The sequence below is a fragment of the Mandrillus leucophaeus genome, unplaced genomic scaffold (genome assembly GCF_000951045.1).
Source record: "Mandrillus leucophaeus isolate KB7577 unplaced genomic scaffold, Mleu.le_1.0 Scaffold110, whole genome shotgun sequence".
NCBI classification, from domain to species: Eukaryota; Metazoa; Chordata; class Mammalia; order Primates; family Cercopithecidae; genus Mandrillus; species Mandrillus leucophaeus.
In genome coordinates, this window is record NW_012099210.1 from 3,918,018 (window position 1) to 3,931,812 (window position 13,795).

Below are 13,795 nucleotides of genomic sequence, written 5' to 3' on the forward strand. Positions count from 1 at the left end.
TGGCAGCAAGCCAGGCATGCTGGTCCTTTGCTTCTCGGTGGCATATATGAGCACCAATGGAATCAAGTCCAATGGACTAATCCTTGTGTCTCCAGGCATCTTGCTTAGGGCCCAGCAGAGGCAGCAGTGGGTTAGGTAGACAGGCCGGTCATCAGGCTTCTGGGTGGCTTGTGTGGCATTGATGATGGCAGTAGTGGAATGGGCCAGCCATTGGGCCTCCAGGCAGCAAGCTTGGGTACCAGCCAACTGGGAAGGCCAGTCGCCAGGTCCCCAGGAGGCATGCGCAGGCTCCAGTGGTGACCAGCAGGGCAGGTCACTCCCTAGGCTGTCAGATGATGTGTGTGCGGGTGCTGGCAGGGTGGATGGGCTCATCCTCAATCCCCCAGAAGGTATACACACACACTGGTGGTGGCAGGGGGCTGAGCAGACAATCCCTAGGCCCCCAGATGATGCATATGGGCCCTGACAGGGGCAGCACTGGGTGGGATGAACCTGTCCTCAGGCCTCCCATTGGTGCACATGGGTGCAGGCTGTGATGGGTGGAGCAAGTTGATCCCTAGACCCTTGGAAGTTGTGCTTAGGCACTGCAAGTGGTGACTCTTGGTGGAGGAAACCTTTCTTCAGACCTCCAGATGGCATGCTTGGGCCCTAGTGGTGAGTGGGGCAGGCCTGTTTTCAGACCCCTCTGATCGTGCCTATAGACATCAGGGATAGTGGGTGGACTGGTTCGTATTTCATTCTTGTCTTCCTCCATCTTCCTATTTTACCTTTCTTCCCACCCTCCTTACTTTTTTGCTCTTCTCACAAGGAAGTTTTAACTTGAGGAGAACGATCAAGTAAATCTAAGGGTGAATTCTGCTATTTTTTAGGTGTTTTTACTTGTTGAGTTTGGATTGTTGAGAAAAGGCTTAATTTTTGCACTCAGAAGTCACTTATTTATAATGAGCAGACTGTACCTACTGAACAAGTCAAATTTAAATGCAGGAAGCCCTGGATAGATGGCCTATGTTGATCTGCTTATAAGTAGTTGTATTAAATGGTGATGCCTTAGCAGTTAAAGAAGCACTTGTCATTTTTAACCTGTGTTCCCTACAGTGCGCTCTCACCCTTGCCTTTCATGTACCCAAATCAGCCACAAATATACTGTTGAACTTTACTTTCAGTACATTGTATTCTGAAAGCACTAAGTATACTCTTTCAAATTGGGCATGCCCCAACTACCCACAAAGTGGTTTTTATAGCAAAATCCCTTGAATTAACTAGATGAACCTCTTCATATCTTCACAACTGAAAATCTTATTTCACAGAGCATGTGTCTGAAACTATTCCAGGAAAACAGAAGAAAATGCCATATATTTAGATTAATGTTCATTTCCAAAAGATGCTTTACATTTTAGCCTCCTGTGACCCATTGGAATCCTGGATTTGAAGAAATAATGCATGAAGTCTCTAATAGCTGTTTTCCATTCCACGTTCCACTGATGTTTTCTTCCAAGGATTGAGGTTTGTGGGACAATCATAGTTTTCGTGAATAGCACAGCCAGAGATGAGGACTTTCTGTGAGGTAGTGGAATTGGGTAATTTATATAGTTTTAGTGTACAATAATTAAAATTGGCATGCCTTTAGGTGGCTTTTTTTCCTAATAGCAGAGTGGATCTGCTTTGAATAAACCATCTGAGGATATCAAAGTAAGTGTTCAGATTAAACATACATGGATTGTAAATTGACGGTTCTTTTTTTTTTTTTTTTTATATGAACGTTTTCTTGGTAATTGTTTCTCAACCATTGAGAGCTGCTGCCTTGCAGTTTGTGCCCTTGATGCCCCTTGAGAATTGTTTGCAACAGAGAAATTGTTTTGCAGATTTATAAAGTTCTGAACTTTGCCTGAAATTGCACATCAGCTTCATTTCCTCACCCCCTCCCCAATCATTCTTGAACACCTTCAGACTGAAAATTTTAATTCTGATTAGTTTATCTTAACAAACAATTTAGAGAAGGATTGGTGTCCAAATAAACTGTGTGATGTGGAACTTGCCCCAGATGAAGAGGAAGTTGGCGTTCCATAGCTAGACAGTAGCATTTCCAGCTGTGGGGGTGCCGGAGCTGAGCCAAGCAGGCCTGCTCAGCAGAGACTTGGGATTCAGGCTTTGTAAGAACTCATGTTGCAAACCCGCTCCCTGTGTTGCAGGCATAAACCCAAGTGGCTTTTAAAGATCAGCTGTGATTAATAGTAGTCAGTTTGAAGTCAGAGTCATCAGTTTAAAATTTAGCTCAACAAATGGTGGCTTGCTTGGTAGTGCCTGTGTTTAACATTATTTTTGGGGGAAAAAAAAAAAAGGGAAGGTAGAGGAAGGGAGAATGTTTTGATTGTTTTCTGATTTATTGATCTCTCCCTTGCATCATCACCAAGACTGTTAACTAGTTCCCAGAATGTTGTGGGTTGAGCTTCTGTGCTGTGATGTGGTTTGATTTTTTTAGAGGGGCGGTAAGGGTATCTCCTGTCTCATTTAAAATTATCTACTGTCCTTTGGCAATGACTAATTTGATATTTTCTCTTTTTGTTCTCTGTTCTCTCTTCTATGAACATTCACGTGTGTACACACACAATGTATACTCCCTCACCCACAAATCAGTTTATCTAAACTTAAACCTGTAAGTATTCGATGCTGCTTGCAAACCTGTTTTTACTAGTTAATCTTTTAATTATTACTCTCCCAAAACAGAAAAAAATGAGTAGAAAGAGAAATTTTGCCTTCAAATTTCAACATTTACATATTTTTCTACTTCTGTATGCACTCATTTTAAAAATGTAGCTGTAATCATATATAGATATAATTCCGTATCATCTTTTTTATTCGTGCTTTTTAAATGTTGCTGAATAGTCTGTTTTTATTTTAAATGGTCACATGACATCTTATTAGCTTAACCATTTCCATATTGTTAGATATCCCGTTTCTACCATTTGGGGCTTATTGTAGACATTTTTGTGCATATGATGATTTCGTTTGGGGAACTGATTCTGAATCTGAAAAGAAGTAGACTTAATAGGTCAAAGAATATGGGTGTTTTTATGGCTTGACACATATTGCCAAGTTGCTTTTCATAACAGCTGTACTAATTTACAATATCCCCCATACCCCAGGGTGTGATGTACCTATTTCATTTTCTTACCAGCTTTAGGAACTGTCATTAAAAGAATATATATTTTTGAAATTATTGCATATAAAATGTATCTCATTTAAATATATGAATATTTTCGGTGAGGAAGGTCATTATAATGATATATCCTTTGAGTTTCTGAATCCATTATAAAAATTGATGACCAGATAGTTCTCTTGGAGTACTGTGATCCTCAAGTGAACCATAAGCATAAAGATATGTTGCATTTTTTATTTTTTATTGGAGTTTTACATTTATTTGCTACTAATAATAAACCTTATGCTGTTTCTTTACAGGAAATGAGAGTTGAGTCCATTTTTGTATCTGAACATTTCTCAATAATGTCCTTTGAAATTTACTTTTGGTGTTTAATTTGACATTGAATTTGGAATTGGTAGGAAAGAAAATGGTTTTCTTCCCTTCCCTGTGTGAATTTTCTATATGAACTTAAGGCAGGGGTTCACTTGGATCAATAGTTTTTAAATTGGAATGTGCGTCACAGTCACCCAGAGTGCTTAAGACACAGATTCCTGGGGCCCAGCCCCAGCATTTCTGATTTAGTAGTTCTAAGGTAAGAAAATGTGATGCCAAGGCTCCCATCCAAATACACACTAGGGTTTTTGAAAAAAGACAGTGTGCCCAGATTGAATAGAGAAACACCAATTTGGTTGGACATGTTAGCGTGATGTGCTTCTGTCTTCCTTGCTGTGGTTCTCCTAGGGCCATTGTACTGCACACAGAAGAAGCCTGTGTGAAGAGTGCCCTCTAGAACTGTGTGGGGTTTGTGCTGGGTCTGTGGGAGGCAGTGAAATGGAATCACTAACATTCCAGGGTCTGACGTCATACTCTCTGATCGGTGACTTACATCAGTTTCGTTATTAAAATATATATATGTATATCTACTTTAAAGGGTTATGGTGATTAAAACGAGATCATATATGTAAAACATCCTGTGTGTCTGGCATAAGAAAGTGCTTTGGTCTGGTTTCCTTTCCACGGAAAATGGGTGATGAAGGCCACCCAGGAGCTTGCAGATCACAGTGGCCATCTTCTTTCTCTTGTTTTGCTACCTCTTGGCCCTGCTACATTTGTTTCCTCTCTTCACTGCCCACAGGAAGGCTCTGTGGACATACTCTTGTTTCACTATTACTGGCTTTGGTTATTTTATGATGGAATCCAGGGTTAAAATGTGTCAAAAACCACTTGTATCTCATAGAAAAATCCTTGCTGGCCAAGCTGCGCCTCTTATGGGGTGGGGGCTAGGACATACTTGTTAGAATAAGCTTATATTTGGTGCACTTACTTTGAAAAAAGAACCTCTTCTAATGAATCTTTGAGCCAGCCAGGGAGCTGCTTGTGTGCTTCTGCTCCTAAGTGCAATGGGGCTTGTGTATGGAAACCATGACAACTCTTATTTTTGTCAGCAACTCAATATTCAACATGTTTCATGAGGTTAATTACCTACTTTTGTGTGTATTAAGGTTTGCATAAGAGGATGAATCATATTAGGGCCAATTTTTCATATTCATTAATTTCAGTTTTGTTTGTTTGTTTGTTTTGGTTTTGGTTTTAACCTTTAGGATGTGACTGGGGGCAGGAATATGGAGTTAGAGTGGGAGGGAAGAATTATTTTCCCCCTGACTTCCTGGAATTTCATATCCCTGATTTAGAGATCCAAAACAGAGGAGAGTGGTCAACTAACCTCATGACAAAATAAATTGAAGGCTGCAAAAGTTTATTGGCTGCTGTTTACTGACTAGTAGTCTCTTTTCCTTGACACACCTCTAAAAGCAGTCTTCCACCAAGACAAATATCTGTATCATAAGCCTTATAACAGCTACAACATTCAGTGAATGATACATTTTTCTGAAGAAGCCTTCCTTCAGAGCTACCAAATGTTTGGAACTCTTGTGGTACTACTCTCTTTCTCGGTTTTGGAGGTATGCAATCTCTAAGGCTGTCTTGTTCATAGTTTAACTCAGGGAATAGCCATGCAGCGTCTCTAGGCTTTTTGCCCTCCCCTTTGGCAATTTACAGTAATATTGACACATGTTTTTAGTAGGGTCCAACTACACAGTAATCTATAAACCATTTACTTTTGCTACATCGATGAGAATTCCAACAATAGAAATTATTTTATAATTTTAACAGATTCCTGAGAATGCAGTTAGTTTAGACTTTGAGTAATGTACATGGTTCCATAAGCCCATGAATTACAATGGGCTAGAGGGGCAGGACACAGCTGTCACAGCATGTACTTTACCCAGCATGGGACAAGGCTGTCTTTCCAACTCCTGCTTTCAGGAAGAAGTGCCTGCCATGAGTTACAGGAATGCCTGAGGTACTGATTCTCATAACCCTCTGGCAGTGCGGCAGGGCCGAGGGGCCAGAACTCGGGCTGTCATCCCCTCTGCCAGGAACAACCTCATCCATTTATTCATCAGTCGTATTTTATCTGTGCCATGGGATGAGAAATATCTCGAAGCCCTCTTGTGAGGTCTGTTAGGTGAAGTAACACAAATATTGGATATACCTTTTTGAATCATGTCTCACCAGGAAGAATGATGCCTTTCTGTGAACTCAGTGTTTCCCAAGATTCATTCATTCATTCATTCCTACTACCCTCATCATTTTTTTCCATATCCAAATGCTACTTTGTACCATTATTTACAGAATCTTTTCCTTCAAATTGGCTCTTTTTGAAGTTAATTTTGTTTTGAAAGGAAATTATTATCACTGCTGGAAATGGAAAACCAGTATCACATGGCATAAAATGGAAGGTAACTATGAAAATAAATGTGTAACTAATGAAATGAAGAAGTTTAGTCCATGAACCATACCAAATTTTCTCACGTGCCACACCTGAAGGAAACACTGTATTCACTTATAGTCCTCTCAGACACCAGATATGGGCCATTTTCTTTTTTTCCCTCTCTAAAATAGTGTACTTGTAATGTTCTGTTCTCTGAAGGATTTCAGCACTTCTGTAGGAGTTAATTGTTAAAAATAGCTCTCTGTATGGATATACATGCCAGAGAGTCTGTCCTCATTACCTGGATATCTGATGTGACTACCCAAGTTGGAGGGGATGTCACATAAAATGTAGGGTATGCTATTACCTTTATAAAATGTTAGAAGTTCCAAATTTGGCAAATGCATCTAACCTTGAGAGTTTTGAAAAAGGATTGTGAACATATATAATCAACATTTATTTGTGTATTTAGTATCTGTAATACACTAGATGTGTGTTAGGCTCAAGCACTTGAGCAAAATAACCCCCAGAATATCTGATTAAAAGGTGCTTACATTCTTGTTGAAGAGTCAAATTATTATAAATAAATAGATCAAGCCACTGCGGTTGAGGTATATAGGAAGGTGACGGTGTATGGGGGTGAGGGCACTGAACTTCATTTAGGCCCCTGCGTTGTGGTAGCAGGATGGAACAGTCTTCTTGGAAGGTGAGAAGCATGAACTGAGTCATCTGTGGACTGAATAAGAACATAGTTGGACAAGCTTGGGAGGATGTGATGCAGGTGGGAATGAGAAATAAAACTTGACCACGGTGACAATTGGTATGTCAGACAAAAGGTAGAGCTGAAGGATCCCATAAAGGTGCCCTATTGATGGAACTACAAGTAATTCTGGTGTGGCTGATGTCCACGTATGTGAAGGACAGTGGTGGGGAATGGACTTTAGTGGGAAAGGAGTGGGCTCCCATGGACAGCACTGATGGAATACACGCAGAGGAGGGGCATGGTGAGCTCCTTTCTCAACTTTCTCCTACAGATCTCACTGAGGGCAGTGGGATAGGGTGGAGGTTGGCAGGGAAGGACCGACATAGAGAAACCTGTGTGTCCCACATGCAGCTGTCAAGTGGAAAGAAAATGGGTGTCTAGTTCAGAACCTCGGGGACAAGATCTTGAGGAAGGACTTGTTTCTGGACATTTGTAAGGCCACTGGTGTTTCATGCTTTTCGAAGTGCATATCTAGGACATATTTGATCTGCACGTTGGCTTTGTGATGTGTGCTTTAAAGGTATTGGAAAACTAAGGCCTGGCAGCTAAGGGGTTTACTCAGAGCCATATAGCAAACCAATGGGAGGGATATTGGTTGATGAAGATAGGCTTACCCCAGAAAAGAGAAAACTTTCAACTAGACATATGCCCAAGAAAAAACTATTGTATAAATCAGACACCCCTGTCAAAAGTTGTGGGGGAGTAGGTTATGAATAACGTTTTTGATTTCTTTCTCGTGGCCCTTTGAGTCACGCTGGCCGCCTTACATGGGAGGCGAGGCCTGGCTCAGTCTGTTCCGTCCCTGGCCACCATTTAAGAGCGCCTCTTCCCCTGCCTTCCTGTGTCGTTTTTTGTTTGTACTGCTCATTTGGCACTTGAAGTGCTTTGTATTTTTAGTTACTTGCCTGAATTCATGCTGTGCTCTTTGCTGGCTCACGATTTGGCAGTAACTTCTTGGGTGCTGCCTCTAAAGGACTTAGAGTTCACTTTTTTGCCTGGCTACGCTGATTATCACTTTCTGGCAGAAATGAGGCACTGTTGTAAATCAGTTATTTCCTACCTTGACAACATGCATCACCTCACAGCCTGGCCTCACCTCCTGTCTCCTTCTTCTCCCCCGGCTCTCCTGCCACCACATGCACCCATTTCAGCCCCAGAGAACTTCTCTCCATCTCTCCAACATCAGAGGATGGTTTGTCAGTTCTTGTCCTTGCCCCATAGCCTCCCTCTGCCTGGAATGCACCCACTCCGTGGAGGTTTCTCTTCCCTGTCATCTTTTCTGCCTTGCAAACTCTTGATCTTTCTATTCTGCCCATGCCCCACTTCCCTCCTGGAAAGCTTACCCGTGCTTCCACGGCACCCAGTTTATATATGGGGACTTGGGATACCATGGAGGTGTTTTCTCCTGTGAGCACTGCCAAGTGCCACTGTCCCTCCCCACCCTCTTCTCTGTGATCTTCCCTCTATAGCTAGTCTGTAGTTTTTTTTCTTTCACCTTTCTCATTATTCTCATCACCAACACTGCATCTTTTTCTTTTCTTTCTTTTTTTTTTGGAGACAGAATCTTTGTCACTAGGCTGGAGTGCAGTGGCATTATCTCTGCTCACTGCAACCTCCGCCTCCCAGGTTCAAGCGATTCTCCTGGCTCAGCCTCCTGAGTAGCCTGGACTACAGACGCATGCCACCACACCCAGCTAATTTTTGTGTTTTTAGTAGAGGTGGGGTTTCACCATATTGCCAGGATGGTCTTGATTTCTTGACCTTGTGATCCACCCACCTCGGCCTCCCAAAGTGCTGGAATTACAGGCATGAGCCACTGTTTTTTTTCATTTTTTTTTTTATCCCTCCTGCCAAGCACAGTCTCGGGCACACACAGCTAATCAAAATGATCATTGAGAATTTAGGATCTCAAAGTGAAAGTAGAATGAGAATTTCTAATATAGTTTTATTATAAAACTATATAGTTCTAATATAAAACTATTTCTAATATAGTTTTATATCTTTCAAGATATAAAATAAATGGGTGAAAAAATATTTTAAGGTTCTTTTTGACAAGATTTCCATTGTCTAAGGGAAAAAAAAATGAGAGACTTGTCCTGCTTTTCCACTAGATTTTGATTTCCTTGGAAAACAAGAGCATGTCTTATATTTTTATCACTCTCAGCATTTAATACGGCATCCCACCATAGTAGTAATGCACTTTCAACTGATTTATTGCTTTCCTTGATCAGAGGGAGTTCCTAGTGACTGTTCGAGCTTAATCCCAGGTTTATTTTATTTTGGAGAAGCATGGCCAGTGTCAGGTGAAAACAATCAACAGTTGGCCAATGATTGAGGAAAAAGAGGCTTGACTAAGTCCCAGGGATAATCAGTTAAATGGTCTTTTAAAAATACTTGACTCCTTTTATTAAAACATGGGGACATTTAATAAAATTAAAACATGGGAAACGGAAACACAAGAGTAAATTTCAGCTTTGTATAGTGAAATTCATTGTTTGGTATCACCAGATCTCATGTTTTAAAAATCCAGCCATGCTTTGTTTTCTTTTGCATTTATAGAAAACTTCAACTTTGTGTTACTGTTCACATTCACATAACCCTTCCTAAGCTCAACAGGTAAATTACTCCAAATAGATAGCTGTTATGCTAGATATTTAAATATTAAGGTAGGCTATTAAATATACTCTCAGAAAAATTGAGAGATGGTGAAGGGCACATGTCTTACTGTTTTCTGTAAATTCTTGTGACCCTAGAAAACATATAAAATATCTCTCTAGGTCCATGTTCAGCTGTATTTTAGATGGTGTCTGTTAGTACTGAAAATAATTAAAAGATATTTGTTTGAATGCTCCCTGGGATTCTTACAGGAGAAGAAGGGCCTCTAAGATGAGGTGTTCCAAGACTTCTGAGAGTAGCAGTTTATACCCAATATGACCTGTTTATGATTTGCCAGGAAGGTTTTAATCCACTGACTGATATGCATTTCAAATGCAGTTACACAAGGTGGGTAAGTTATTTGGAATTAACTAGTTTTTTGTTTTGTTTTTTTTCTTGGGAGACAGAATCTCACTCTGTCACCCAGGCTGGAGTGCAGTGGTGTGACCTTGGCTCATTGCAACATCCACCTCTCGGGTTCAAGCGAATCTTGTGCCTCAGCCTCCTGAGTTAGCTGGAACTACAGGCATGCGCCACTACACCCAGCTAATTTTTGTACTTTTAGTAGAGACAGGGTCTTGCCATGTTGCCCAGGCTTGTCTCGAACCCTGACATCAAGTGGTCCACCTGCCTTGGCCTCCCTAAGTGCTGAGATTACAGGCGTGAACCACCACACCCAGCCTAGATTTTTAAAAAATATAATTTAGACTAGTTTCCATCTCAAATATAAACCTTTATTTAGCCAAATTTGTGAAGTTTTAAAAAGATGTATAGTATTTCTTGAAAAGATGCTCTTTATCATAGCTAATGTTTTGCATAAATGGTTTGTATTTGTATGGAATTTGTAAGAATGGATTCCCACTGTTAGTAATTTCTATGATAAATGAAAAGGGAATTGAAGCTTTTCAGGTGGCTTCTAGGAACTAGAACAACTGAATTACAACTTTCCTCACTGTCTCCTTCTGTCCCCTCCAACAACTTTTTAGGTGTTTAGGAATAGAAGAAAGACCTGGAGGAAGAAAAGAGAGCAGTAAACCAAGTTATTACCTCATTGTTTGAACCCTTTGTTGAGGGAAAAGAAATAATAGATGTCTTGGTGTTATGTCTATGAAGGGGAAGAATCCATTTTCTAATTCCAAATAATGAAGTTAAACATTTTTCTGTTTAAGGAGTTGATATAATTCTGCTGGAAAAGAAAAGGTTTCCAGGCCACTGGAAATCATGCAGGGGCAGAAGCTGAAATTAGCTACTTTTCACATTTGCTTTCGGGCAGAGGAAGAGCTCATTATTTATCCTTCTTTTCCTCTGCCTTCCCACGTGGCTATCCTCTTTACATTTTATTTTATGCCTTCAATGTGATTGTAAATAATAGAACCATCAGTCAGACAGCTGTGCCTGGCAGTTAGCGGGTACTCAGTACATGTAGAATGAATTAATGAGGAAATGAGTATTTCCTATTATATTATTTGCATCCCTCCTAATGGAAGAGATTAATGTATAACAGTGTTTTTCTTAACAAAATATTTTTATAACAAAAAAGGGGTATTTTGATGATGGTCTTGGTTTATTACTCCCTAGCTCTGGTTTGTGGACAACTTTTTATTTCTATTTATGGTTTGAAGCCGCTAGATTCATGTGCTTTCCCTAGGTGGCTTGGGTGTTTTTGATCACCAAAGGAATTTTTGTTCTGTGTCTCCAGTGCCCTGTTGGGCATTACAGGGCTGTTAATACACACTGTGGGAGAATTTTGCTAATAGTTATGATTACATGAGAAGTTTTCACGTATTTCCTTCTAACAATTATCCTTCTTCCAATACCCTGCAGGGTGTATATTTATTGCCTTTTTCTCTGCCTGTTTTAGGACCTACCTTTAGCTTCCAGGACTGCCCTGAGGTATGAGGAAGGTGATTAGTATTTTCTTCTGTCACATTGTAACCTGTGACACCCATCAATGAAACCTTGGGGGAACCTGTACTCTCTTGCTAACCCAACACAATTCTTGTCCTCGTGTGCAGGTATAGTGGAGGATTACAAGCCACCATTCTACGACGTGGTTCCCAATGACCCAAGTTTTGAGGATATGAGGAAAGTAGTCTGTGTGGATCAACAAAGGCCAAACATACCCAACAGATGGTTCTCAGACCCAGTAAGAATGCCAGTTTCTCAGTTTTAAAGCTCTTTTCCATTGTTTGCTATTTGTTTCCCTTTGAGTTTCAACTGGTATAGCATCTGAGTGATCTGTCCTGTGTATCTGTTGTTTTCTCTTCCTATTTTATGTAGAAGGGTTTAGATCTAGTAGAGGAAGCTCAGACAAATACGCCCATTCTCGAAGAAGCCATATCTGATAGGGGTTGCTAGTGAATGACAATATTTGTAAGAATTTCTATGAATGAGCAGCTCCAAGAATCGGGAGACTCGTGACTACCGCTACTAGCCCTAAGACTGCAGTTTCATATGTAAACCAAGAGACTTTAAGTGAAGCTTTTAACCTCCTTTCCATCTCTGCGTATCTGAAATCCCAAACACAAGCTGCTGAATGCTGAAGATCCTGTATTGCTACTCATAAGTAGTAGTAGATATAAAACAATGAGAAATGACCCTGTTTGGAAATTTCAGGATTATCTCTAGGTTAGTATTACTGCCTTTAGCACCCATAAAATCATTAAGGGGTCCAATCTGGCCTATGTCGTTTACCTGATAAAGTAAATTGGTAGCATTAAGAGTCCAAAGGACAGAGTTCATGAAACTCTACGAGTAGCCTCTTTATCAGTGGTTAAAGCTTGAATATTTGTTTAAAGAAGATGACAGTAACATAACTCTAATTTCACAAGACCTGCGAGTTCTTCAGAACAGTTGACATGATATCAGCCCAGCTTCCAGGGCCACTGAAAAGCCAGTTTGTCATTGTGGTGTTTGTTCTTTCTCTCCTCAGACATTAACCTCTCTGGCCAAGCTAATGAAAGAATGCTGGTATCAAAATCCATCCGCAAGACTCACAGCACTGCGTATCAAAAAGACTTTGACCAAAATTGATAATTCCCTTGACAAATTGAAAACTGACTGTTGACATTTTCATAGTGTCAAGAAGGAAGATTTGACGTTGTTGTCATTGTCCAGCTGGGACCTAATGCTGGCCTGACTGGTTGCCAGAACAGAATCCATCTGTCTCCCTCCCCAAATGGCTGCTTTGACAAGGCAGACATTGTACCCAGCCATGTGTTGGGGAGACATCAAAACCACCCTAACCTCGCTCGATGACTGTGAACTGGGCATTTCACGAACTGTTCACACTGCAGAGACTAATGTTGGACAGACACTGTTGCAAAGGTAGGGACTGGAGGAACACAGAGAAATCCTAAAAGAGATCTGGGCATTAAGACAGTGGCTTTGCATAGCTTTCACAAGTCTCCTAGACACTCCCCACGGGAAACTCAAGGAGGTGGTGAATTTTTAATCAGCAATATTGCCTGTGCTTCTCTTCTTTATTGCACTAGGAATTCTTTGCATTCCTTACTTGCACTGTTACTCTTAATTTTAAAGACCCAACTTGCCAAAATGTTGGCTGCGTACTCCACTGGTCTGTCTTTGGATAATAGGAATTCAATTTGGCAAAACAAAATGTAATGTCAGACTTTGCTGCATTTTACACATGTGCTGATGTTTACAATGATGCCGAACATTAGGAATTGTTTATACACAACTTTGCAAATTATTTATTACTTGTGCACTTGGTAGTTTTTACAAAACTGCTTCGTGCATATGTTAAAGCTTATTTTTATGTGGTCTTATGATTTTATTACCGAAATGTTTTTAACACTATACTCTAAAATGGACATTTTCTTTTATTATCAGTTAAATTCACATTTTAAGTGCTTCACATTTGTATGTGTGTAGACTGTAACTTTTTTTCAGTTCATATGCAGAACGTATTTAGCCATTACCCACGTGACACCACCGAATATATTACTGATTTAGAAGCAAAGATTTCAGTAGAATTTTAGTCCTGAACGCTACGGGGAAAATGCATTTTCTTCAGAATTATCCATTATGTGCATTTAAACTCTGCCAGAAAAAAATAACTATTTTGTTTTAATCTACTTTTTGTATTTAGTAGTTATTTGTATAAATTAAATAAACTGTTTTCAAGTCAAACAGTGAAATTGTTTTTCAAAATATAAAAAAGATCTGTGTAACATTACGCATTTTATTATGGGAGCAATAGAAGCACAAAACTAATTTGTAAATTGAATTTGCTTTTTAAATCTACTCATGCACTTACGTAAGACATCATAAGGATGTCTTACAGCTTGAATTTGGTAAAAGAAAATTTGTTTCTTCCGTTGGCTGTGATTTTTTGGTTTTTTTCTTTTTCAGTCAGTTTCTCCAGCTGTAAAGTGAGGGTAACAGATATCTCTGACCTGCCTTTCTTGCAGGGAGGTGTAGTGAGTGTAAACGGGAAGGAGGA

General features: G+C 40.0%; 1 protein-coding gene across 3 annotated transcripts in view; it reads left to right on the forward strand.

The window, feature by feature from the left end:
• Positions 1 to 13,482, forward strand: part of ACVR1 (activin A receptor, type I) — a 141,049-nt gene extending 127,567 nt beyond the window's left edge. For all 3 annotated transcript variants that reach the window (XM_011991805.1, XM_011991816.1, XM_011991810.1), the window contains 2 exons: positions 11,346 to 11,476; positions 12,263 to 13,482. In XM_011991805.1, coding sequence (XP_011847195.1) covers positions 11,346 to 11,476; positions 12,263 to 12,397 — 266 coding nt within the window. In that variant the 3' untranslated portion in view covers positions 12,398 to 13,482. The remainder of the gene's footprint in view (positions 1 to 11,345; positions 11,477 to 12,262) is intronic.
• The last annotated feature ends 313 nt before the right edge of the window (positions 13,483 to 13,795 follow it).